At 48.5% G+C, this 25,005-nt stretch overlaps 9 protein-coding genes across 9 annotated transcripts; 2 read left to right on the plus strand and 7 right to left on the minus strand.

The window, feature by feature from the left end:
• Positions 1 to 941: 941 nt before the first annotated feature.
• Positions 942 to 2,839, plus strand: UA08_07609 (hypothetical protein; the record flags this gene model as incomplete). The annotated part of the gene is made up of 7 exons (XM_020262521.1): positions 942 to 1,005; positions 1,300 to 1,445; positions 1,482 to 1,620; positions 1,672 to 1,887; positions 1,947 to 2,569; positions 2,646 to 2,765; positions 2,813 to 2,839. 7 exons carry the CDS (start codon positions 942 to 944, stop codon positions 2,837 to 2,839), a joined length of 1,335 nt encoding a protein of 444 aa, XP_020117421.1.
• A 51-nt stretch (positions 2,840 to 2,890) lies between these two features.
• UA08_07610 (hypothetical protein) lies at positions 2,891 to 4,225 on the minus strand (the record flags this gene model as incomplete). The annotated part of the gene is made up of 1 exon (XM_020262522.1): positions 2,891 to 4,225. One exon carries the CDS (start codon positions 4,223 to 4,225, stop codon positions 2,891 to 2,893), a length of 1,335 nt encoding a protein of 444 aa, XP_020117420.1.
• A 634-nt stretch (positions 4,226 to 4,859) lies between these two features.
• On the minus strand, positions 4,860 to 6,980 carry UA08_07611 (hypothetical protein; the record flags this gene model as incomplete). The annotated part of the gene is made up of 3 exons (XM_020262523.1): positions 4,860 to 6,369; positions 6,428 to 6,595; positions 6,655 to 6,980. 3 exons carry the CDS (start codon positions 6,978 to 6,980, stop codon positions 4,860 to 4,862), a joined length of 2,004 nt encoding a protein of 667 aa, XP_020117423.1.
• A 3,169-nt stretch (positions 6,981 to 10,149) lies between these two features.
• Positions 10,150 to 12,519, minus strand: UA08_07612 (Serine/threonine-protein kinase gad8; the record flags this gene model as incomplete). The annotated part of the gene is made up of 9 exons (XM_020262524.1): positions 10,150 to 10,344; positions 10,397 to 10,658; positions 10,712 to 10,814; positions 10,865 to 11,280; positions 11,338 to 11,366; positions 11,424 to 11,434; positions 11,502 to 12,212; positions 12,268 to 12,429; positions 12,498 to 12,519. The coding sequence occupies 9 exons, from the start codon at positions 12,517 to 12,519 to the stop codon at positions 10,150 to 10,152; spliced, it is 1,911 nt and encodes a 636-aa protein (XP_020117422.1).
• A 652-nt stretch (positions 12,520 to 13,171) lies between these two features.
• On the plus strand, positions 13,172 to 15,537 carry UA08_07613 (hypothetical protein; the record flags this gene model as incomplete). Its single annotated transcript, XM_020262527.1, has 5 exons — positions 13,172 to 13,184; positions 13,214 to 13,302; positions 13,668 to 13,862; positions 13,928 to 15,397; positions 15,469 to 15,537. The coding sequence occupies 5 exons, from the start codon at positions 13,172 to 13,174 to the stop codon at positions 15,535 to 15,537; spliced, it is 1,836 nt and encodes a 611-aa protein (XP_020117183.1).
• A 568-nt stretch (positions 15,538 to 16,105) lies between these two features.
• On the minus strand, positions 16,106 to 17,278 carry UA08_07614 (Mannitol-1-phosphate 5-dehydrogenase; the record flags this gene model as incomplete). Its single annotated transcript, XM_020262528.1, has 1 exon — positions 16,106 to 17,278. The coding sequence occupies one exon, from the start codon at positions 17,276 to 17,278 to the stop codon at positions 16,106 to 16,108; it is 1,173 nt and encodes a 390-aa protein (XP_020117182.1).
• Positions 17,279 to 18,471: 1,193 nt separating this feature from the next.
• UA08_07615 (hypothetical protein) lies at positions 18,472 to 19,424 on the minus strand (the record flags this gene model as incomplete). Its single annotated transcript, XM_020262529.1, has 3 exons — positions 18,472 to 18,714; positions 18,798 to 19,259; positions 19,305 to 19,424. 3 exons carry the CDS (start codon positions 19,422 to 19,424, stop codon positions 18,472 to 18,474), a joined length of 825 nt encoding a protein of 274 aa, XP_020117185.1.
• Positions 19,425 to 20,140: 716 nt separating this feature from the next.
• UA08_07616 (Coatomer subunit beta') lies at positions 20,141 to 23,137 on the minus strand (the record flags this gene model as incomplete). The annotated part of the gene is made up of 7 exons (XM_020262530.1): positions 20,141 to 21,328; positions 21,387 to 22,237; positions 22,305 to 22,716; positions 22,796 to 22,827; positions 22,885 to 22,906; positions 22,957 to 23,019; positions 23,120 to 23,137. The coding sequence occupies 7 exons, from the start codon at positions 23,135 to 23,137 to the stop codon at positions 20,141 to 20,143; spliced, it is 2,586 nt and encodes an 861-aa protein (XP_020117184.1).
• A 657-nt stretch (positions 23,138 to 23,794) lies between these two features.
• On the minus strand, positions 23,795 to 24,884 carry UA08_07617 (hypothetical protein; the record flags this gene model as incomplete). Its single annotated transcript, XM_020262531.1, has 4 exons — positions 23,795 to 23,858; positions 23,913 to 24,017; positions 24,087 to 24,706; positions 24,840 to 24,884. The coding sequence occupies 4 exons, from the start codon at positions 24,882 to 24,884 to the stop codon at positions 23,795 to 23,797; spliced, it is 834 nt and encodes a 277-aa protein (XP_020117175.1).
• Positions 24,885 to 25,005: the final 121 nt, after the last annotated feature.

Here is a 25,005-nt window from a genome sequence, read left to right on the forward strand (position 1 = left end):
AGTCACTGGTAGGGAAGAAGCATATATCCTAGTTGGGAAGGGTATGCAGAATGGTAGTGTCTACCATTAATACAATGAGAGTGTGTTCGTCATGGTGGAATTGGAATAGGAAATGTTATGCCAAAAGTACAAAAGCAATGGATTTATAGTATCAATAAGCATGCACATACAAGGACTGTAGAATTCTAACCTACGTATATGCTCATTCTCCATCGTTCATCGTCATGAAGTTCTACCAGAATCAAGATTGCTCTGGTATTAAGCCGTCCTTGCTACAAACAATATCTGAGATAGTAAAAAATGCTCTTAGTGTTTGAGTTCCAAGCAAAGAATAAATGCACTATTTGTAGTTGTAAAGAAAACACTGCACCGGAGCTGAGGGACAACGTACCTGTGGCTATCATTCCAATGACCCAGGCTATACCAGTGAGGCATCTGCGGTACGAAGACTTGGGTAACCCATGTCACTGCATTCTTCATAGATCAGATCGTCAATTTTGGAAATGAAATCACTGCGTACACACAACGTTAGCACAAAAAGATGGTTGATTCTGTGGATGTTGACATAGATAGATCCCAACGCGAGCTTACGGTGCTGGATGATGGCAAGTTTCTTTTGAAGCCTCAATCTTGTTTGCGCCTAGACACTGGACAAGTATAGCACGATCTACCCCTTGTAAGTCGGTTGCCATTGGAAGGGTGCCAGTAATGATTAGATATCCACTCTACTTACTGGTAAAGGATAGACAATGCTGAGCTCCGCAAACCATCTAGACACCAACGCACATTGAAAGAGCGTGCTGTGATTGGCACCTTCTTCTTTCAAGGAGTCCAGTATCATGAGAACACATCGCCGCTATGGACTGCCATAGCGTGGGAGGAGAGCTGAAGTGCCAGCTGTAACTGAGGAGAAGAGAGAATAAGAGGAAGAGGAAGTTACCATGCCGTTTTGGGAAGGAGCCCTGATCGACGCCTATTGGCGGACGGGGCAGGTGGGGCATACATGTATGTATAGTTTGTTTGTACTCCAAGATTTCGACTCATCAGAATCATTTTCTTCAAAGCAAGAGAATCCCTCAGCATGCCAGCGCTGTCGTTCTCGCTTAAGCCATCTGCGCTGCAGCACTTGCACGACTCGTTTGTGTGCCTGAGCAAGTTCAGCGAGAACGTCTCCATCGAAGCGGAATACGATCTGGTAAACCAACGCAACCAAGGCGCTGTCAATAAGAACAAGACGTTGCTAACAAGCCATGTGCTCTTTGAAGCTCCGTTTAAGTGCTTTGAATACTTCAAAAACAGCTTATGCCTCATTCTCCTTGGATTCGGACAAATTCTTCTCCAAATATTCCTTCAGTCTACGCAGGGGGCAGCAAAATCATGGACCGCTAGTCGATCGATTTGCTTATCAGATATATCTGAAGGTGCCCTGCCTCTTTGAGCCTATAGTAGTACTCTTGTACGCGCTGCTAAGTTATCAACAGGCTTTGCTCTCGGTCTTCAAAGGTCGCACTGGAGAGTCGCGCGATAAGCAAGCCGCAGTAGAGCGATGCGATGTCGAGCTACATGATTCGCCGGATCAGACAGAATGCAGGTTACTCATACAAATGATATGTGGTCAGGGTATGTGTTATCTGAGCCGTGAATCATAATCAAGACTAAAGAATTTGGCAGGCGTCGTAAAATCCTATAAACTGACCTATGAGCCTGTCGCTGTGCAGCACGCGCTATTTGATCAATCGCGCGTGCGGAATCAATGGAAAATCGAAGCCAAGATTCTGCGAGAAATCATTGACCACTTCAGTCCGTCTGCAGAGCAACTAGATATTTATCCTGATACAGGAAAGGCGATTTTTACTAGCTTTACTAATAAAATCAGTGATGGGAAGGGTATCCTCCTAGTTTTCCCTTCGACTACTTCAGTTCATATATCTAACTTCTCTCATTAGAAATCCTGAAACAACCGGTTCATACATCCGTGGCCATCGACAAAAAAGATTTTGACGAATTTATAGTCAGGGATGGTCTGCATATTGCCATCAATGTCAAAGACTTCAAAGCCGCAGTCATCCATGCAGATAGCATAAAAACGGCCATCACAGCACGTTACACTCGGCCCTGTCGGCCTTTACAACTAGTTTACACATCAGACGATGGAATTGACTCTGAGTTCACACTTATGACGCGTGGGGAGGTTGACGAAAAGGACAACGATGATGATGACGGTGTCTCTAGACCAGCCTCGCAGCTTTCTGCTAGGCCATCTGCTCGACGTGCAGCAGTAACATCCGAACCAACAGCCAGCCAGGCTGTCGCTACTTCATCTGCAGCAGCAGCAGCAAAGGCTTCCATGCCACCGCCACCGCCGCCACCGTCGAGCCGACCTCCCGTAGTTCAGCCATTGTCATCTCACAGATCGGAGTTATTATCAAGTGCTGCATCTAGGGCGGCACTGGTAGATATTAAAGATAGCCTTTTTGTGCCCGCGGATGATGACAGGCAGTGGGATGAACAGTTGTATGAGGAGGAGGAAGCGCAGGATATTCTGGGCTGGGATTCAACTATTGAGCCGGTTTGTTCTACTTTTTTTTTTGACGGACTGTAACGTTGCGGCTTCTAAGGACTGCTAGCTGACTGTTAACTACTAGGGAGCATATCATGAAGGCCGTCCAAGGCCTCTAAGGGATGAATATCCAACTGTTCCATCTGAAGCACAAAACGCCGGCAATGATGAGACTGGTATTCCGCCGACGCAGCCCATGTCACAGGTATGTCACAACATCTATATTTTCAAGCCGATTTAACATGGTAGCAGATACGAAAATTGGGTCTTTTCGATTGACTATATACATTACAATGGTTTTATATATTATACTATATCGCCTCACAACAGTCACGAAGTCACGATCCAAGTAGTCGCGCACCCCGCAGCCAGTCGAACGACCTTGGCCTTTTCGTCCTGGAAGACCTCATCAGGAAGTCGAATATGACACACTCGTCCTCCTTTTACATCTCCGTGCTCGTCTGTGTAAGGGCCACAATTGCCATGCTCTCCCCAGCCACAGGCCAAAATCGTCCTGTTATCAAACGAGAGCGCAACAGCGTGTTCGCTGCCGGCTACAAATTGAGAAATGGCCTCGGAACGTATCGGTTGTTTGTCTGATAGTTGTGCTTGTTGGTCCGTGGAAAGAGAACCAGAGAGCGGACCCAGCTGACCGCGGTCATTGCGACCCCAGGCAAGACCAGAATTGTCCAAGATATCATGTAAATAGATCCCATGCCAACTCGCCGACGCAGTATACCTTTCCCTTCCTGGCGTACTTTTCCTCAATGTCTGCAACGAAGGACCACCAGAGACTATGCCCCATTTATCACCACCGCCGAGAATCGTATACATATATTCCCCTTCCCCCTTTCCCTCGTTATCCACAACAAACCCACTAATAAACGTAAACTCCCTCCCACATGCAACAGAATCCGGAACAAACCCCTTTCCCATCGCAATAGCAACCCTCACGGGCTCCCAAACAACTTTCCGTACAGAATTCTCCCTCCCCAACTGCCCCTTCCTCCCCGCTCCCCACCCATACACTTCACCATCGGACAAGATAGCCACGGTATGATACGCGCTGCTACCGATGCATCTGATACTCGTACCCGGCGGCGGGAAGTTTTGCAACATGCTGGAATTTATCTCGATATAACCATTATTTGTGGTAGGAGATGATGATGTCCGACCCATTCCCAAACCTAGTTCTCCTTTGCCCCCTGTGCCGAGGGCTATCACCACCTCTTTTTCTTCTCCTCCCTCTCCTCCGTCCCCGGTACTGGTATTAGTGGTATGGATAGTAGCGACAAAGAAACTCGCAGACCACGTAGCGCATATATCCCTAAACCGCTCAATGACAGGTCCTGATCTGCCATGTCGAAAAACGACGCGATTGAATTTATATTTATCACCACCATCACCGATCGCACAATCTAAAAACATTTCACCAGCAGCATACACAGACCCATCCTCGAAAAGAATGAGCGTATGATTCCCACCACAAGCAATGCGTTTTACTTTCCTCTTCCTTGTGCTGCTCGTCTCATCTTTTGTGCCTGGTTGGTTTTCTTTCGCGGGGTTCTCGCAGAATAGACATTCTGTCGGCTCATTGACGTCTGCTGTGTGGCCGAGGCCTAGTTGGCCGGAGCCGTTGGAGCCGAGGGCAAAAATATTTTGCATTATTTTCCCCAACCTTGTTTCCCGCTTTATTCATAATTCTCTCTGTGTTTTTTTTTTTTTTTTTTTGGATATGTGGAAGTTTGGAGAGTGGTATGAAAAGTGTGGAAATGATCAAGGTTATCGATATCGATAACTAGAATCTAGATAATATTTGGGACTATACTATATCTAGTTTAGCGTATCTACCGAGGTGGTGCTCTGCTGCAGTATTGTGGAGCCAAAAGATTGTATACAACTGTAAGATAAGTATTATTTAAAAATAAATAAACGACTTCTATTAGAAGCGACGGGTATCAGAAATATCCATACAGTCAATAAATGGCCCCGATATAACAAGGGTCATGGGTAGAAAGTAAATGCCAAATGCCACACACAATAAAGTCGCATCGCACCATGAAAATGTTCTATCTTGATCATCATACACACGAAGACATGGCTATGATTAAAGCAATGAAGACGGTGAAAAGGGAAGGGGGGGAATGCAGATGGGATTTTTCTTTCTCTTGGTCTTTTATCTTTTCTTTTCTTTTCCTGGAAAAAGAGGTGTATAAGTGATTAAAACGGGGAATAGTAAAAAGGAAACCAAAAAAGCAAAAAAACAAAGAAAGTCTCTTGAGGTAATCGAAAACGAGATTTACTTTTCAGTCACAGCAACGGCAGCATCGGTCGAGTCACTCTCAACCGAAGTAGCAGCAGGGGGCAAACTGGCAAAAGTCTGACCACCAAGCTTCTCAGTACCACGGAACATGGGGCTGGTACGCTCAAAGTAGCTGTGGACATGGCCCTCGAACAAAGCCTCGTCAGAGTCAACCTCAATCTCGCCATCCTCGTTGGAGACCTTGCGCGCAATACCAGATTCCCACTCGGCGCGGTAGTCCTCGAGTTTCTGCTTGTAGTCGAGCTCGGCGTTGTAGTTCTTGCCAACGCCGCGGAAGCGCTCCCACACGGACAAGTGTTGAGGGTGAATGGCGACACCGTGGTACTCGTTCTCACGGCCGTTACGGATGTACCACCAGCGACGCTCTTGTTCCTTGAGGTCGAGACCGGTGGTGTCGGGCAGGAAGAAGAAGGTGGTCAGCATACCGGCAAGACCGAACCAGGGCCAGATCTTGAAGCGGAGCTCGACGGTGGTGTAGACGGAGACGATGGAGGCAATCAAGGCTCCAACCTTACCCCAGGCAGCGGAGGTACCGTGAGCGGAGGCACGGATCGGGGCAGGGAAGACTTCGGCGGCAACCAAGAAGGTGATACAGTTGGGGCCGAATTGGTTGAAGAAAGATGACAGGAAGTACATGGCCTGGAAGGCTTTGATGTGTGCCTTCTCGGTGTAGTAGTGGTAGTGGAAACCGGGGACAACGAAGAGAATGAAACAGAGCAAGAAACCAACTTGCTGCATCCACTTACGACCGTACAATTTGCTGTCGACGAGGAAAGAAGCCATGTAGTAACCGACCAGGGAGACACCGATGTTGAGCAAGTTGTAGAGCCATGAGGGCATGATGGACTTCTCATGGGGGAGAATAACGGAGATAAACTCGGACTGGAAGAGCTTGTTACCGTAGAAGAAGATGTCGTTGGCGAACCAGCCGAAGGAGGTAGCAAGGAGACGAGGACCAAAGTATTTGAGGGTGAGGCGGAGGGACTCGACGTCGTAACCGGTGACGGCAGCCTTCTTCTTGGCGGCCTGAAGCTGCTTGGAGGCCGACTTCATGTGATAGGTACGGTAGTAGGTGAGCCAGAGGGTTCCGACAGCAGGGACGGCGAAGGAGACACGGTAAGTCCACTGGGCAGAGACCTTGGTGTATGGAGGGTCACCGTTGCCGTGGAAGATGAGGAGCAAGATGATCAGGAGACCCTGGTTGAGCAACTGACCCCAGCCCTGCATCAAGAAAGCGCTGACGACCTTGCGACCACGGTGGAGACGATCGTCGCGAGAAGAGACACGGCCGGATCCAACACCGTTTTCCATACCAGCGGTGGCAGTCATGGGGTATTCACCACCCACACCGATCGAGTAGAAGAAAAGGGACCAGGCATAGCAAATAACCCAGCCGTTCTCGGTGACACCGTAGGCAGCGGTGAGCATGAGCAAACCGACAAACATAATAGCGGCATCCTGAATCAAACCCCAGCGGCGGCCAATCCTGTGTCTGTTAGAAGAGTTCCGCCAATAATAAAGATTTTGGGAGGGATTATACTCACCAGTCACCGACGAAACCAACCATGACCTGACCAACAATGATACCAGCGATTTCCAAGTATGTCAACGAGTTGATCCAGTTGACGTTGCAGGTCTTGTGGTTTTTCCAGCAGTCCTCGAAAGCGTCTCCCAAGAGGGACTGCACGGAACTGACGGAGAACAGGACGTAACTATTAAACTGTTAGTCGATATGCTTTTTTTTTCCCCCTTGCCGAGTAAAATAACGAACCCTTCCAAGAGAAGACCAGCACCTGGCAGGACATAGTTCTTGAAGTACATGCCGATGGGAGCGAGAGGATCGGCTTTGATAATGGCGCCGAGCTCGCCGAGTTCCTTCTTCGACTCGGCATTTTCGTTCTTCAGAATGAAGCCGATACGCTTGGAGAAGGGCAGATCGGCCCAGTAGACACCCTCGGGCGTGTAGCAGTCGTCGGGACGGAGGAGCTTGTCGAAGGCATCACGCTCGTGGGCGTTCATCTCGTCGAAGTTCTCGTACTGGGGATGGTTACCGGTGACGTCCGGCCCATGGGGGGGCATGGGGCCTAGGGTGGTCATTTTCACTGGATGTCTTTTGGCTGCGTCTGTTAGTATGTCGCTGAGCGAGCGAAAGCTAGAGCAAGACTCACAATCCTCGAAGCTGGACGCAGCAGAGCCTCAGGGACGGCAGACTTGCACAGTGAAGAGCAGAAAAGAGAAGAGTTGCACGAGGCAGGAAACGTCAGCTATATAGTAACCGCTTAAGTATACGGGCAGAACCACTTTTCCGATGGTGAGAGCGGCACGTTGCTGTGTGCGGGACGCTGATATGTTCGTTCTGGAAAGGTAATAAATCGTACGGTCTGCGCGTAACAAACGCGTCCCATTGGCTCGCGGCGGAGACTCGACGGAGCTGTGGGGCGGCACTAAGGCGGGCGACTTTTTCTGATCTGAGTTTTCACGCTGCCTGATTGGCCGGCCACCCAACCCGCCACCAGGCCCGCCCGTCTTGGCACCCAGATGCACCCGGGGAAGCCTACGCGCCAATCAGAGCCTCGGAATGCCACACGTGTGCCCTCCGTCGGCTGTGATTGACTTTGCCTTGTCTGACCGCAAAACAACCACCGAATTCAAGCTTATGCTTGTTCATGCCAATTTAATGGCAAAATGCTTGGAGAATGCTTATATTTCATATTTTATTACGATTGATGATGGTTTCATTATCGTTGTTATCATTGACATGAGCACTCATCACGGCCCTTGTTGCTTGTTCTATACCTAGTGTTCCCTTTGTAACTAACTGCTCCGTCTCAGACTAGCGACGCATGCAAGCCCGCCAGCGCTCTCTAGCATCTAGAGGCTAGTATCAATATACTCCTACAATATAGCTATATTAGGTCCCACCTCCGGCAGCAAACACCAGGACCCTGGACGGGGCCTATGAAGAGCGTCCGTCCTGCCACGCTGACTGACTGTCTATCACGAGCAGCAAAGCGTGGCTTGTGGATTCTCGGAGGTAGCCGACTTGTCAGGTCACGGAAAGCGCGGCATCGCATGCTTCAGCCTTCACTCAGCTGTTGCGCTTAATCCTTCATTTTGTATTACTTAACGGATACTCTCGACTGGAGCTCGAGTCAACGTAGCACAGCGAAAATACCAACGCGAGGCTCCAAAGCCTCCAATAAAATCATCTATCAGACCGGGCAAGCTGGCAGACCTTCTCCTGCCTCAGATTGCACTCGACGTTTTAGCAAGGGGACCCGCTCTGTGCTCAACGCGTGGTCGCCACGTCCTCTGGGAAGCGTAGGTTCTAGTGTTCCAATGTGCAGTGCGTACACGAACGTCTGTCTTGTCCCTGCATGAAACCGGTCGACCATGTGGTGTGTTCCAAAATACCTTCTTTCGAGTCTCTAGAAGCATCATGGCTTCGGTCCACACTTCCGCCAACATTCCATCATCGCATCGCGTGTCCTCCGTCTGTCTGTCGGACAAGCATTCCAGAGTTTGTTCCCTTGCGCACGGTGTGCAACAGTACGTGCGACGTCCCATCAAGGCGTCGATAGTTCCGGGGCCGTTGCTTCTATTCTTCCTGGCCTATCCCCATTCCTGGTCGTAGTCAGTGTCGTCGTTCATCGTAGTTCACGTAGCGTAGTCTACTGTTCCATCAGCGGAAGAGTTGGTTTAAAGTTGCTGCCCCACCCACGTGCCCCATGTTAGCGCGTCTACTTGCCCATTCCCAATGCGGGCGTGTGATTGGCTGGTTGTGCAAGTATATAATTATTCAATGCTTTATGAACATAAAAACACGCAGATACATTTATAAATGAATACTTTCAATAAGTCATGCTAGTATACAAGTACTCAATACAAGGTGGATAGCTCCCCATCTCACTTTGAAAATTTTCTCTGTCCAACATACACGTGCATGAAACAGGGGGGAGGCACGTGCAGCTCAGCTCGAGTGATACTACTCGAAAGGTGACTCGGGCAGTGGACCTGTCTGAAAAGAAAAATTCATTTCATTTACGCACATATCTGATGCAACAGTTCTCAGAAAACGGTAATTGTTTAAACGGTACGGAGGAGGCAAGGTTCATACCGTTCTTTCCTTCATCTTCGCGTACAGAGTCCAGACCCTAGAAAGGCAGGGAGGGCATAGTGCAACCTTACGCGGCTCGCAAGGGGCTATAAGCATTATTGCTAGTATATATTACTAATGTAGTAATAAGAGCGGCGGTTCTTCTAAGAATAGGGTGCGCAGGATCCGTGTCTAGAAACATGCAATGTATAACATCACCTGAATTAGTATATAGGTGCGTCGGACAGACCATGGACCGATACGGTCTAGAGCTGTCCTATGTCGGACTTCGCTTTCGTCTTATTTCTGGCGAATGTCCAACAGACAGTGACTGGATGCCACAGCGACATTGTCCTGAACTTCCCGATTCTATTCGGTAGGAGCATTTCTTTGTCACTTAACTAACTACGTAGGTACCCGATTTTGAGATTGATGGATAGGAAGACTGCTGGTCTGCTCGTCAAAGCAGAATCAGTTATTCCATGCACCGTGAGCGCCTGATCTACTGCCTACATATCCAGGTATGACAAACGTATTTACCCCCTGCCTGGAACAGAAGATATACATTCCCTGATACAGCCTTACTTCCAATGTACATGTGATGTACGACACGGGATTGGCAGATCCTCTCTCTCCCATTACCTAGGTAGTTGGTTTCACGACCACGATATCAAAAAACAGAATGGATCAATTGAATTCTCATCTCATAGCTATGCTTATTTATGCTATGTTCGGTTATGTTCGGTCGTTAACAAAGTTGTTGATAATCAAGGTCCTGCCTGTCGCCACTGCCATTGCCATTTGAAAACGAGTTGTATAAACAAGACAAACGCACACGCACACACACACGCATACATACACGAAAGCAGGACGCGTACATACAAAAGTAGAAGGGAAAAGACGACACAAGACGGTGAAAGGAAGAAGATTGGTCCGCTAGACAACAGAAAAGATCCAAACATCTATACTCAAGATAGTAGTCGTTGTTTTGTTTGTTCCAAAGGTTGTTGTTTCATCTTCATCCATCGGCTTTGCTATGGGTGAAGATGGGCATTCTAGGTTGAATCAGATGAGGGGAAAAAAAAAAGGATTTGTGCACACATATTTCATGTTCATGCAGAGAATTCTCGCTTCTTCACCATTTATGATTTGGAAAAAGTGACGAACGATTTATTCAGGAATACTGCCGAACGAAGGATCCCTGACACTACCGCCGGCATCGCCAAGTCCCGCAACGGGTCGGTTATAAGACCATCCGACGAAATGTTCTTGCGCCGTTTGAGACAGGATCGTATCATCCACCGAGTCCTTGGGCACTTCACCGGTGAATTCGATATCGAAATTGTTCGTATCCCGGGCGTCAATCTAATGGATTGTCAGTCTAGTCAACAGCAGCAGAAGGGGAAAAAGAACATACCACATTAGGCTTGAATGTAGGCTCATACTTCCTCTGCAACAGCTTGCGCCAGTCGATATTCGAGAAGAAATGATGCGCCTTGATTTCCGCCGCTCCGTTGGCACCGAGACGGCGTTGAGGGTCACGGTCTAGGAGGCGCGTCAACAGATCGCGAGCTGCTGCTGGCACAATATCGTGGCTTGGGAATGTCAACGGCTCTTGGACAATCTTCTTATACATTTCATTCGTGTTCTCGTCGTAGAAAGGCGGCAAGCCTGTCAACCTGTTCAACAGTTAGCACTTCTTCACACCTAGCTTTATTTGGTGAAGACATACATCTCGTAGAGAAGAACTCCCAGAGTCCAGAAATCCACGCTCTTCGTATAACCTGTGCCTAGAAGCAATTCTGGAGCAAGGTATTCGGGCGTACCGCAGAAAGCTACAAGTGTCAGTCTAATTGAACCAAATATAGGAAGAGCAGGAACTTACTGTTAGTCTTATCTTCATCTTTCATGTCGAGTTTACACAGTCCGAAATCGCACAGTGCAATATGACCTGTATAATCCAACAAAATGTTTTCCGGCTTTAGATCACGGTAGATGACCTTAAATCCGTGCAGACACTCAAGCGCGCATAGCAGCTCAGCGGTGTAGAAACGAGCCCGGTTTATATCGAAGCGTTGCTCCCTTTGAAGATGATGGAACAGCTCACCACCGTTGACAAATGCGAGAACAAGGTACAGCTTTTCCGGCGACTGGAACGAGAACTTCAAAGGCACAATAAACGGGTTGTTAATCTGCGCCAACACTGATCGCTCGGCTAAAGTATGCGCAACTTCCGATCTAGAAATAATATGTGCTTTGCGGAGCGTCTTGAGCGCGTAAATACGCCCGGTATCCTTCTTCCTGTATACTGTTAATATACGATCAAAGCATCGAGCTGGGCATTCTGATAAGACTCACAATACTTGCATGACTTTGCCAAAGGATCCCTATAGAAAATGTAATTAGCCAATGGATGTGAGACGGTTCTTGCTCCAGCACCATACCTTGCCAATGACTTTATAAAATATTGTCAGCATAACTATATCATGGGGAAAAAAAAAAAGGGGGGGGATCTTGCTCACCTTTAAGAAGATCAAAATCTTCTATCTTCATGCTGCGAGCCCTGTTTTCAACAAAAGACATGCCAATCTTGATTGAGCCGGTACCGAACTGTAAGTCTAGCCATTCATGTCCTATCTGACCCACGGTCTTCTCTTGCTCAGCAGCCGCCTTCTGGTTATCTTTTTTGCTAAGTTTGGGGTCCTCCACATAGGGCTGACTTTCCTGCAAACGGGGTTGCATCTTTGTCGCTCCAAGGAATATATCTTCGCTACGTCCGGCTCCAGGCCGGGCAGCTGGGTTGCGGAGGTATATTTGCACGCTCAACTCAGTCTGGCGAGAAACATCAAATTTGAAGGCGGTGTTATCACCGGCCCACAGGGGGTTTTCCGGGGTGCCGGACACAGCATCGACGAAAACCTGATTCTTATCAAAGTCGAGGAGCGCATATGGGAGGTATTTTGTCAGGTAACGACCGTGGATTGTAGGTGCGGCATTGATGCCGCTGCTGGTAGATTGTGGTCGAGGGGGCGGTGCGTAAGAGTTCGCGGTCTGTGCGGAGTGTGAAGAAGAAGAATTCGGGCGGACAGAGGCATTCGGGTTTTGAAAATGGGAGTTGAATATTTGTTGATAGTGAGGAGACAGCGAAAATCCCTTTCCTTCGTGCAGTGTTATAATCAGAATACCGGGTTTCACTAAAGCGACCGGATGTGAGACCAAAGCCTCGGAGTCGGCTGCAAATCTTGTTAGCAGCTTGTTCTATCCGCCCATTTAATATACGAATCATACCAACTCCGTTAGAGACGGTAGAGACGGTCGAAGTCTGTGATACTAAGTTCGGACGCTGTGGAGGTGCCGGAGTCTCGTGGACTGGCTCGCCCTTGATAGTCGATGTCGATGATGAGCGACCGAAAGACTGGGCTAAAGGAGCCAAATGCGTTTCCTTCAACTCTGTTTATTGTTAGCAGCCCGGTCATTATCTTGTCACGAGATCGTCCGATAGCAAGTTGATTACATACTCTTTGTGAGTTTCCACGACATGACGCCGGGTTATGTCGATGTAATTTCGGGCACAAAGGAGAGCCGCCCGGAAGCGAGAGTATAAAAAGGTCGCGGCCTCTAAACGAGAAGAGGGCGGGTGTTGACAGGAAATATACACCTGTTCAGCTGTTGATGGCCTTGGTCCACGAGAAAATAGCGGTTGCCAATCTGCCACTCCACAACAGCGATAAGCGACGACAACCACACCAGAGCTGGTCTTTCAAAGACTGCGGTGTGTGGACAGCCAATATAAACGTGAGACTGTCAGATAGGAGAGACGACAGAACTGAGAACACACAAGTAACACTAACTCGTAGCAAACAGCCCAGGGGCTTGATTTCAAATTGCTGAGGTACTCCGTAGTGGATTCGGTAATAAACACAGGCCAGCTCGTTGGGGCGTGTGGTAATATTACGGAGCAGTACGTCGATCACTGGTAATCGGCGCTCCGATTACATATGGGCGCCGTATCGAGACGGTTTGTAACCGTAGATACCTGCATATTCAGGCTGCAAGACAGGGCGGGGCGAGTCGGTGAGAATAGGCCGAATGAGGGGTAGACTTTGCGTTGCCCAGGACGATCATACTACAATACAATACAATACATATAAGCAGGATTATTGTCCGAAGCCGTAATGTTCTCATTGTCAATATGTCTAGCACAGGTACGGTAACCGAAATACCAGGGACTCAGCTCAGGAGGCAGAACTGAGCAAGGAACAAGAAGCCGGTTTGCTTGCGTGCCACCCTGAGGCTGTGCTGCTGCACAGCCACGCCGAGGCGGTATGTCTATTGGCCAATCACAGACAGATTTCAGATACTCGTGTCTCCGCAGAGTCAGCTCGTCTTGGCAGCCGTCGTCACATGACTCGTCTCATGGCGCTTGCCGATGTCGCGCGCTTACTCTGGCGCATCTCCCCGTACAACCAACGTCGACCCCAGATTCAGCAATTAACAAGAAGATACACGCCCATCGCAACATTCCGACGCCCGGCCGTTCCCACAGCTGTGAATACTACATACTTGGGACCCCTCACTCCCATCTCACATTTTCTTTTGCCACCACCCACGCGCCGCGAAGCGTCCCTGACTTCTCGAAGCTCCACTTAACCGCGGAGACAAACCACGCCCTCAACACTCAAGTATAGTTTTTGATTATACCTGTTCATCGCCCTCTCCATTCTTGGAGGGCATTCAATACTTTAGAAACGGACTCGGACAAGGCGGAGGATGAAACAAAGGACCACTCCATGGGCGTAATCCGCAAGAAGACCGCCACGCGCGGCACGGAAGGCGGTACCAAGTATCATTGCGATGTCTGCTCTGTAGACATCACGTCGACTGTATGTCTTAAGTCTCGGCGTCATTTTTAATGTCGAATCTATTATGTACTGACATTTGTGATTAGGTTCGGGTATCATGCGCCCACCCCTCCTGTCCTGAGTACGACCTGTGCGTACCTTGTTTTGCCGCGGGCGAATCATCTAAAAACCACGACCCGCGAACTCACCCTTACCACGTGATCGAACAAAATTCGGTGCCTATCTACACACACGACTGGGGTGCTGATGAAGAGCTGCTCCTGCTTGAGGGCGCCGAGATCTATGGGTTAGGTTCATGGGCCGACATTGCAGACCACATCGGAGGATTTCGTACGAAAGAAGAAGTGCGGGATCATTATATTGAGACATACATTGATAGTCCCAATTTTCCACTGCCGGCTCGCGCGGATCCTGAAGACAGGACATTGCAGGAAGAGATCTCAAAAGAGGAGTTTCAATCTAGGAAGAAGCGGCGCATTGAGGAGCGCAAAGAAGCGGCCAAAGCTGCACCGCCTGCGACACCAAAACAGAAGCCTACCGCTAGTGTTCCATCATGTCATGAAGTTCAGGGCTACATGCCCGGGCGTCTAGAGTTCGAGACGGAATTCTGCAATGAGGCCGAGGAAGCCGTTCAACACATGCAATTCGAGCCTGGGAATGGCATCAATGAGAATGGGGAAATGGATCCTGAAATGGAACTCAAGATGACCGTGATGGAAATTTATAACTCGCGTTTGACCCAGCGGACCGAGCGGAAGAAGATTTTGTTTCACCATAATTTACTGGACTATCGAAAGAACATTGCACAGGAGAAGAAGCGAACGAAAGAAGAGAAGGAATTGCTGAACAAGGCGAAACCTTTTGCTCGCATGTTGAACCATGAAGACTTTGAAGAATTCTGCAAAGGCATCGAGTACGAACACAACTTACGACTAGCGATCGCACAATTGCAAGAATGGCGCCAGTATGGAATTACCGATCTCAAGAGTGGAGAGAAATACGAGCAAGAAAAACAACAACGAGCCCAACGCGCCATCCCACAGGGCTCATTTGATCGCTTCGCCACGTCATCCCGTCCTTCAAAGCAAGTGCAGCAGCAGCCAGACGGACCATCACAAGCCAGCCTCCTGACCACACCTGAACTACCGCTTCGATTCCAAAAGGCGGCAACAAAGCCTGCCACCGCTTCTGCCGCTCCTAACCCGGACACTAAGATGCCCCTTAACGACTTTGACCTTGCCTTTGCTGCCAACGGCGATGGATTTGGCACCACCACTACCGCCACCACTAATGCTGCCATCACCACTCCTCCTCCTCCTCCTCAACAATCAACGAAAACAAAATACGTCATCCAGCCACTAAACGGCATCATTCCATGGAAATTAGAAAACGACGGCGCGCCCGATCTACATCTCCTAACCAAGGAAGAAATTGAACTATGCAATACGGTGCATGTGCAACCAAAACCGTACCTGGTTATCAAAGAAGCGCTCCTGAAAGAGGCCATGAAGCAGAATGGCAGTCTCAAGAAGAAGGATGCGAGAGTTATCTGCAAGGTTCAAATTTCCCCTCTCCTATCCTGACCTATATACATACATACATGTAAGCTAACATGTGATATGTATAGATCGACGTTGCTAAAGCAGGACGCATATTTGATTTCATGGTGCACAGTGGATGGATTACCAAGGGTTAAAGCGGGCATTTTTCTGTTTCTTTCTTTATTATTATCAATCGTATTATGATTCATGTCGGTGTTGGTTTCATCTATGCGTAGTTATCTATCTATGCAGTTGAATGAAAGAAAGATTTATTAAACAGACATTTAATTTTATGATTCTTGTGAAATATGGAGTAAGAAAATTATTAATATTGCCTTGGAAGGCCTATGACTAATTCTGGTCTGGTCTGCTAATCTCCTTTGCATAATGCCGTTATTCGTAGAACATGAGTAGAACAAGTTCACTACGTAGTAAAACATAATCTCATTAGTGGCCCGAGTCGTGCCGTGCGTGTGTATCCCGTGGGATTTTCCGTCCGTCCGTCCGTCTGTCTCCGATAATGAAAGAGGTAAGTAAGGTATGTGTCCAAGATATGCTCCTTCATGTTTCCTCTTTCCTCTTTCTCATATTCGGGCCTGGGCCTGGGCCTGGGGTCTGTACACCACACATCAGAATTGTGCTCACTCGTTAAATGATAGATTGAGAAAATATTAGGGGGTGTGAAGAGTGCTACTCGTCACTGAGCCCGGGAGAAAGGGCATCCTACATTGATTCGAATTCTGACTGGACTTTTTCAACCAACCTCAGGACATCCCTGTAAAGAGGGTGGTCGGTTTCGAGTTCTGTGAGTTGCTTAGTAGCTTCAGCGGCGGACTTCTCTTGCAGGATCTTTGAGAGCTCGAAGCTCTCAGCGTCTCCTTCAACATTCTGGAATCGTAACGCCTTGTCGATGGATCCAAGTAAAGCATCGTACTTCATGCCGAGTTCAGCCAACTGGGCAGCCGGTCCGATGAAACGTTCCTTGCGAGAAAGCTTGCGCAGTGGTGCACGACCGACACGTTCCACGATATCCTCGAGATAAGGATTGGAGATACGTTGAACGATAGTATCGACATATTCCTTCTGCTCTTCCTTGGAGATGCCGTGCTTCTTGATAATCAAAGCTGCAGTCTCATCTAATGCGTCGTGAACTGCCTTGTGAATCTTCTCATCAGCCAAGGCATCATGAATTGTTTTTTTACCAGCATTGTGGCCATAGTAAGCAGCAGTTGCGTGACCAGTGTTCACAGTGAAGAGCTTGCGTTCAATGTAAGGCTCGAGGTGGTCAACCCAGTGAATGGCGGAGATGTCTGGATGACCGTATTCACCAAATGGAGTCTGTTCAACTACCCACTCGTAGAATTTCTCAATACGAACATCGAGTCCTGCATTTGCGGGTTGATTTGGGACGATTCGGTCAATAGCCGAGTTGGCGAATCTAGCACGTTTCAGGAGGGTGTCGAGACGAGCTTTGTCAAGGTGCCCTTCAATGTGTCCTCGCAAAGTGTCAGTGGCATTGATGGCATTCTCACAGGCAATGACCGCAAGGGGACGATCAGCTTCACGAGCGTCGATGCCTTTGGCAATTACAGGAGCGATGAACTTTAATACGTTTGGCCCAACAGCACAGGTGACAACATCAGCAGTAGCAAGCTCCTTGACGACCTCTGGCTCGTCGGTCTTGGAGCTGATGGCACGATAGTTGGTGATTGTCTTGGTCTTTTCTCCCTCATCGCTGATTTCGGTCACGTTGTACGACTTGTTGTTGGACAGCGATTCTATAACCTGTGGCACGACATCGACGAAGACGACCTCGTAGCCAGACTGGTGCAAGAACTCTGCAACGAAGCCACGGCCAATGTTGCCGCCTCCGAACTGGATTGCTTTCTTACCCATGGCGGCAAGCTTTAGTGGACGGAATGACGAGGGTAAAGGGAGCAAGTGTAGAAAGAGAGCTCTTCTACGAGGCAAGAGAAGTCTGGAGGAGCTGTGTAAGCAGTGGAGGTGTGTAAGGAGAAAGGAGTGCTTGGTGCTTGTTGTGATGAAGGAACAAGAGATGGGAAGAGTAAAGAGAGCGAGACGAGGCGAGGAAAGGAAGGGCAAGGAGCGTGCTTTATGGGAAGGAGGGAGGGGCAACCCAAACAAGACACACGAGGAAGGAGCAGCCTGGACGTCCAGGGCAGGAAGTTACGTGCCTGCCAAAACAAGATGTCATCGCGGGGCCTTCCGTCATAGCATACTTTGTACACGCTACCTACACCTACACCCCAGCTGGACCTACATGCTCTCTGCCTGCTTCTAGTTGCTTCGACTGACTTCTGCTTCTGATTCGCGACCTCAACCCTGATGCCCTCGCGATTCTCCACGCGCTGCCGGTGAGTGTTCAGACTGCATCACATGCGGAAAGTTTCACCGTGCCACTGGCCACTCCGACCCTGCGATACCACAGCAAAACCAGTGCCTCTCTCTTGCACGCGCCCAGAGAATATCGGAAGAATGCGGGGGTGGGGGTTTGGCTAGTCTTATCGATATCGTTGCGGCATTGTCTGCGATTGACCGAGCATACGCTGAAAAGCGAAGAGACGCACACGGCCATTGGGTGTTTTTCTCGGTCAGTAAACAAACATGCACGCATTTCCGATTTCTGTCCGGCGGACTGACGTCTGAGTTACACACGGAGACCATGGAAACGGAACGAAAATTCCAGGCCACTCAACAGCCCTCATCGTACAGTTGCCTCTCATTGGCCACCAGCTGATTGGTGGATACGGGGGAGTTTCGAGATTAGTCAGTCCATTCTCGGCCCAAGTCCGCGATGCCACATAAATGCCTCATTTTCTATAGAGGCTGTGTTAGCTTGATTAACTACAAGCAGCAAATTACTCAGCTCAGTGGGGGTTGATATCTAACTATCGGTTGGGCAGTCATGGAGTGCCTTATTATTCCGATTTATTTCCCGAGGCCTTCCTCCTTGCGCGACACACAGACAGGGGAGATACGCTTACAACGAGTTAACTTGATGTATTTCACATGGCATTGAAAACAGAGATATTGACATTTCATTTATATACAGACTCGATTTGCTGTATCTACACTTCATCCATATCTTTCTCAGAGGACGCGGAGCTACTGCCGCTAGACGGTAACGTTATGACACTGATAACAACAGTGAGAAACGAGAGTACAACAGCAGACCATGTCATGCCAAGGAAGCTGCTACCTCCCTTTGCAACTATTCCATAGTCCTCGCCGTGTCGGTTGATGAGGTGAACGAATTGCACCGCTATGACGGAGGCTACCGAAGATGACACCCCGAGGCAAACAAAACTAAGCTGCACAAGAGAAAGCAAAAAAAAAAAAAAAAAAAATTAGCACAAGACTCATCAATGTTAAGACAGGGCCAGGGGTTACATACCACAGTGAAGAACAAATGCGCAAACATGGATGGCTTCCCCCCAGCCTGCGTCAGAAGAATCTCCATGAGGAAGGCGATCCCGGTCGCAGCCATTCCTATAATATATAACACCGACATGGCCTTTGTAGTCATCGCCATGACATCAAAGTCATCACTAATGGTATCGGGCCAGTTGATATCGGATATATTGAATCCAGCATTGAACTCTGTCGAAAACACTTTTTCCGGATTGAATGCAAATGGCGCCCGACGTCGCGAGCAGCTCGTCACTTCCATGGCATGATTGCCAGAATCTTTGAAATTGCCTTCGCAGTACGTCAAAACGTGTATAGCATAGAAGTCTTTGAGGCCCAGATCGGCCGCTGTTGTGTTTTGGCTGTTCGTTGCAGCTTGAGTGAGCGCAGATATTGGCTCGGAGGCTGACGTATCAAGCTGTCGGCCCATGAATTGATTCAGCTTCAGCTGGTGCTTTTCTCAAATGTTTATTATCTTTTTCTTCTCACTCACCATCATGACGCTCGAGTTCTGCATAATCGAATCTTGTGTCCCAGCAAACAGGCACAGAGAGCTGAGAATAAAAGATATCAAGGCAAAAACCTTGGACAACGTATTGAGTGTAAGGATCATCTTGCCTGGCTCTTCGATCTCCAAGCTAGCAACATCCAACACATACAAGTAGGTAGTGAACTATCAAGACGATTCGAGTTTGACAATGAAGTGACAAAAGTGCAAACACCAAGGAAAAGACAAACATTTTATCAGACTACAACAAATGTGACAAGCCATACGCCCTAAGGAAAGCCTCGAGATATGTCCGGACCCAATTCCAGCCTTGAGAAACTATTCAAAACTCGTACGGCGTGTATAGGGCTTGTATATGAGGTATACGGCACGTGATTGGCCAATACATATATGTGGGGCATACTTCAGGGTACTTTGGCCAATGATGTGCCGAATCTGGAAGGTCTTTCGCCCCACTCAGAGTCGTCAGGCCTTGTTTAGGAATGTAGGAACGTCTGGCCTGCCACCCTCAGGCATCATCATCTGATAATCGATAGTTATGCATAAGTTTTCTGACGAGGCAGTCTCCTCTTTGTAGTCAGTTCCGTCTAAAGTAAAAGATTTTGTGACTGCTTTCGTACTTCGGTAATGAAAAGTTCATTCCTCGATAACTATCTTGTAAATGTATACACGCAGAGAACTGTACGAAAGAGAATAGAAATAAAAAAGCTTATTCGATTAGGGCCAAATTCAAGACGTATATCCCATGAACCGTTTTCAAGATTGAAAAAGAAAAGAACAATAAAATTGAAACAGAAGGAGACAGGAATTAATGAGAATATTTACGCCTCAGCCTCATCCACAGCTTCAGCTTCAGCTTCAACCTCCGCTCCTCCATTGACCGCAGTTTCATGTTCTCCTTCAACGTCAATCAAAGATTCAGAAGACGGCGGTTCTGGTGGACCCTCTTTCTCCAGACGAAGGTATTCATCCCATTCGGGGAAGAGGTCGTCATCGACAATGATGCCCTCACCACCTTCTTCAGCATCAGCGCCGGGAGGCACTCCGATGAGACGGGCAACTTTTGGTTTTCCGGATTTCTCTAGCGATTCTTTCCATTGGATGACCAGTTTGGGCGTCTTGGAGGGTTTGTATGTTTGCGCAAAGAGGACTGCTTCGGCGAGACGGTTGGTTTGGACTAAGATGTCAAGGCAGGCGTCGATATTGCCAATGGTCCATAAGGCAGAGAAGGCGACGTTGTGTAAGCCGGCGATGGAAGCTTGTTCGGCAAGGGATGCGAGTCCGTCTGTGTTGCGGCTGGAGGTGTAGAGCAGGAGGAGGGAGCCGAAGTCTTTGGCATGCGTAAAGCACTCTTGGGCGAGACTCAGGTCCCAGGCAGTCAGTGCGGCGTCACCAACTGTCTTCCATTTATGTTCGACGTCGGCCTCTCGCGCGAGTTCAAGGGCAATGTCAAGACGGCTGAGGGCTAGGGCCAATTCGAAGCGGTGCTCGGAATCTGGGGAGACTTCGAGAGCCAGTTCTTTGAATCCTTGGCCCTCGAGGAATCGAGCAATCTTGTTCAGTTGATCACGTGGAATGTCGGGGAGCAGCTCTGCAGCCGAATCCATATCACCTCGGAGGACCAAGGTTTGATACTCTACCACTGACAAAGAAAGCGCAAAAGAGACAACTTCGACATCCTTATCGGCGAGGTAGATACGTCCGTCTCGAGGCAGGTAGCCAAGGACGTACAGAGCCTGGTCAAAGTGAGAGATGGTGTATGTTTGGTCACCAACCAGGTAGTTCAACCGATTTGTCGAGTTTGTGTAAATGAAACAATCGCCAACCCATTCACCGGTTCGAACTGTCTCGCTGATATCCGTAACTACCTCGAATGCAGACTCAACACCATCTTCGTCGGCTTCCCCAGAGTTCAAACCGTTGACATAGTTCTCCCTTGAAAAGCGGAGGATATAGCAAGTATCCTCACAGGCGAGAGCCACAAGCTCGCCAGATTCGGACCAGTAAACCTAATTGTCATTATGAGACTGATTATTCTGTATGAAACCTCACGGGAAGAAAACTTACCTCGCGTGGCTCTACTTCGATACGGCGAACTAGGTTACCAGTTTCCCAGTCAAACAACCCAATGCCCCCTTGTCCCTTGACACCTAGAAGCACGCCACCGGATAGGCCTTCGGCTTGGAAGCCGACATCCAGTCCTTCTTTCTTCTCTTTAAAATTCTTGAAAATCTTCACGCTTGTGGCAGATTCTCGAATAGCATAGTCGTTGCTGTTGTCTTTCGAGCCCCAGGCAAAGTCCAGAGCTTGACCGAAAGCCTTGTTACGCCAGGCCAGAGCTGTATAGATAATGTACTCGCCGTCACCGCACACAGAGACGAAACGACCGTTGGGCGAGTGAGCGAGAGTTTGGGGGTAAATTTCGCACGAGCCCAGCTCCTTAGTAGGCAACGAAAGAGGGGCGCCATCTTTCAAATCATCGCCTCTGATGACCGTCGAGACCACTTCACTGTGTCGTGAAAAGATGATTTTTCCAGAGTTGTCCATTGAGACAGCTGGCTCTTCTCTGCCCATCTTGATCACTACAGCACCATCGTCGTAACCGACTGCAACACCCTGTCGGCCCCTTTGGTAACTAACACACCAAGCCCGCTCAAGTCCATAGTTGAGTGACTGTTCCAATCTATATGTGTTGGCATGCCAAACTTTAATTGTTCCATCCTCTGATCCGGAAATGATGACGGGGAGCTCTGGATGGTAGCAGGCAAAGGAAACATTGCTGGTGTGTCCTTCCAACGTTGCGATTAATGCCTTGGTAGTGTAGTCCCATACTTTGACGGTTTTGTCATCAGAGGTTGTCAAGATATACGGCTTATCGGCTTGTCCATAGTAATCCACGCTGTTCACACCCTTCGACTCTGTGTGAATTTATTAGCACCTCCGTCCAACTTTCGACGAGGGGGGGTCGCCGGTAGAAAGCCATACCATGTGCCTCGAGAGTAAAGTTTGCATGTCCTGAGCCAAGATTCCAGATCTTGACTGTCCGGTCCAAACAGGCAGAAGCAAATGTATTTGTGTCCTTAGGGTTGATGGAAAGACCCATAACATAGTGGCTGTGACCCTCGAAGACCTGTACACATTTCCATCCTTTTTCCCAATCCCATAACCTGATGGTCATATCATCTGAGGCCGTTAGAACGAAAGGCTGAGTAGGGTGAACCACAATGGCTCGAATGTAGTCGGGATGGGCTTCGAATGATGTAATCTTTTCAGACGTGTTGTAATTATAAACGCGCAATTGGAAATCATCGCTACCGCACACGATCCAGTTCTTTCGGGCGATGAAACGACCAGCACGGACGGGTACATCCGTCAATTCGAACGTTTTGATGATCGACTACATAATGCAAATCATTAGCGGGCCTGTCTATACAAGGCGATTGAAGATGGTTGCGAGGAGACTCGAGATTCCATACCTGAGTTTCATATGACCAGATGTAGACGTGTCCTAAATTGATCAGCATCAAAAGCTAACTCATATAGCTATATAGCACTCAAAGCTTACCACTGTACAGTGTAGTCAGGATCTGCAGATATGTTAGATAGAAACTGATAGCAAGCAGTGTCCAAAACTTACCCACGGCTCTGTTGGGTGAAAGTCAATACCCTTCACTCGCTCCGAGCGAGCAAAGAGCTGTCTCTGTATGAACGGATTGTAATTAGCCAATGCTTTCCAATTCCAATTGCGAATATCCACAAGTCTCAGAACATATCTTGATCATCCGGAAAGGAAAACGCACCTTGATATCGAGCCGCATGTTGTTTGTTTGTCGGTATGTTGAGGGGTGTTGATCGGTGTGTGCCCGCGAGAACGGGCTCGGCCAAGGCGAAAACGATCACCGCGGTATAAAGTCGAGTCGTAAAGAGCGTATAGAAAGGGTAAATATTATTATTTCAAAAGCACTTGAATCACTGCATGCAAACAGCGGTGCGGAGCTCTCGTAGGATGCAATGCGCTGTTGATGTGAGCGCGGAGATCGAATGTGTCCAGTTTGGAGTGGGCTGTCCTAAAGAGGACTAGACTCGCCCACTGCCATTCATTGACACTTCAGCTCAGGTAACTATCAAGAAGCATCAACCGTGTTTAAACTGCGAATTTGTAGACAAACCTCGGTATTTAGACAAATGAATTTGTCTAAGCTTTTTGATTATGCGTCTGTAATGCCAACAATGATACCACTGAGCCACCCAGTCTATATTCAGATTCTAGTTGTTGACTGCAGCATTGCATGCACCTTTAAACACATAGAAAGTATCATTTCTATGGCAATTGTCTACGTGGACTAACAAATTTGGTGTAGCGATCAGAATAGTTAAGTCAAATTGGATGTAGAGATTAAGAAGGATGCGATATTGATATTCTCTGGACGCGTAACAAACTTATAAATACATCTATCCTCACGTTGTAAAGCAAATTAATGCTTTCGCTCGAAATATGTCCACTGTCCTGGCTTGGGCTTCTCAGCAAGCTCTTCCCATCTGCAGAACATTTAGCAATGACCAAACTGAGAACAGCACTTTTCGAGAACTCACATTTTGGCCTCGGCCAGCTCACCCACGAGTTTAAGCTCGCCTTCAGCTACTTGAATAACTTCTTCAATCAGACCGGCGCCGATCTTGTTCTCGATATCCGCAATTCTAACTCATTAATTAGTCCCGATCGACTCAGTTGTGCTCAAGTTTGATCGAACGGCAGTGACGACATACTGTTGCGCCTCAAGAGAAGGCTCGCTTTCCCAATTGATAGTCTCCGACTGGAAGTCGGATGGTTTCTCGGGTTTCGCAGCGTCTTCGATAATAGCCTCCCACTTGGCGATCTCCTCTGGGGTTCGGACAGGTCCTTCGGTGATGGGTCCAACTTGTCCGTCCCATTCTTGTGCGCGCGGACCACCGTAGGTATCATCCTGTTGAATGCCTGCGAATGTTCCATCGGCAAGACGAGCTTTCTCAAAACGCTCGGGACTTTCAGCAACGATCTTTTTGACGCGCTCCAGCCATGCTTCGTATCCGGGTGGTGTGGTAGACTCGATAATCTTGAGGCGGTGGCGAGTGAGGGCTTCTGTGGACTGGCGATAGGCTGACGACTCTGGGAATTCCTTGAGCTTTTCAAGGGTCCTGCTGTAGAGATAGATCAGTGTCGAGCGAGGACTGGGATGTGTGACTAGTCCGGTCAAGCCGGTGGGAGCCAAAGGCTCCAAGTACCGGGCTTGTTTGACATTCGCTAGTAGTCTCAGAGCTGGCCTCATCTTGAGACAGTGCAATTGAGCAAAGTGATGTGATTTGATCTCAATTCCACAACCAAGGAACCCCAATGGTGTAAGGGAGCTCTGCTTGTCGAGTAGCTTTTAGCCTTTTGCTGACGCAGTGCGACCAACCGACCGAAGTTGCGGTTGGTGGTTCGGGGCGGAGAAACCTGGCATTATTGGCCGCCAGCGCCAAAAGGGGACAAGGCGGTCTCACCTGATTGATGATCGACTTCTCCAGGAGTGCCACCTCGACGAGCATTATTGTAAGGCCTGTCTTGCAATATCATCTCTCTGAAGTCCCTAGCCAAGGCTTCTGGCCTGCGGCCGAACATATTATAATCTATACAACTTTCCATATCTTTTTTCCCTACTTCTTTTTT

Source organism: Talaromyces atroroseus, assembly GCF_001907595.1.
Source record: "Talaromyces atroroseus strain IBT 11181 chromosome Unknown scaffold_11, whole genome shotgun sequence".
NCBI classification, from domain to species: domain Eukaryota; kingdom Fungi; phylum Ascomycota; class Eurotiomycetes; order Eurotiales; family Trichocomaceae; genus Talaromyces; species Talaromyces atroroseus.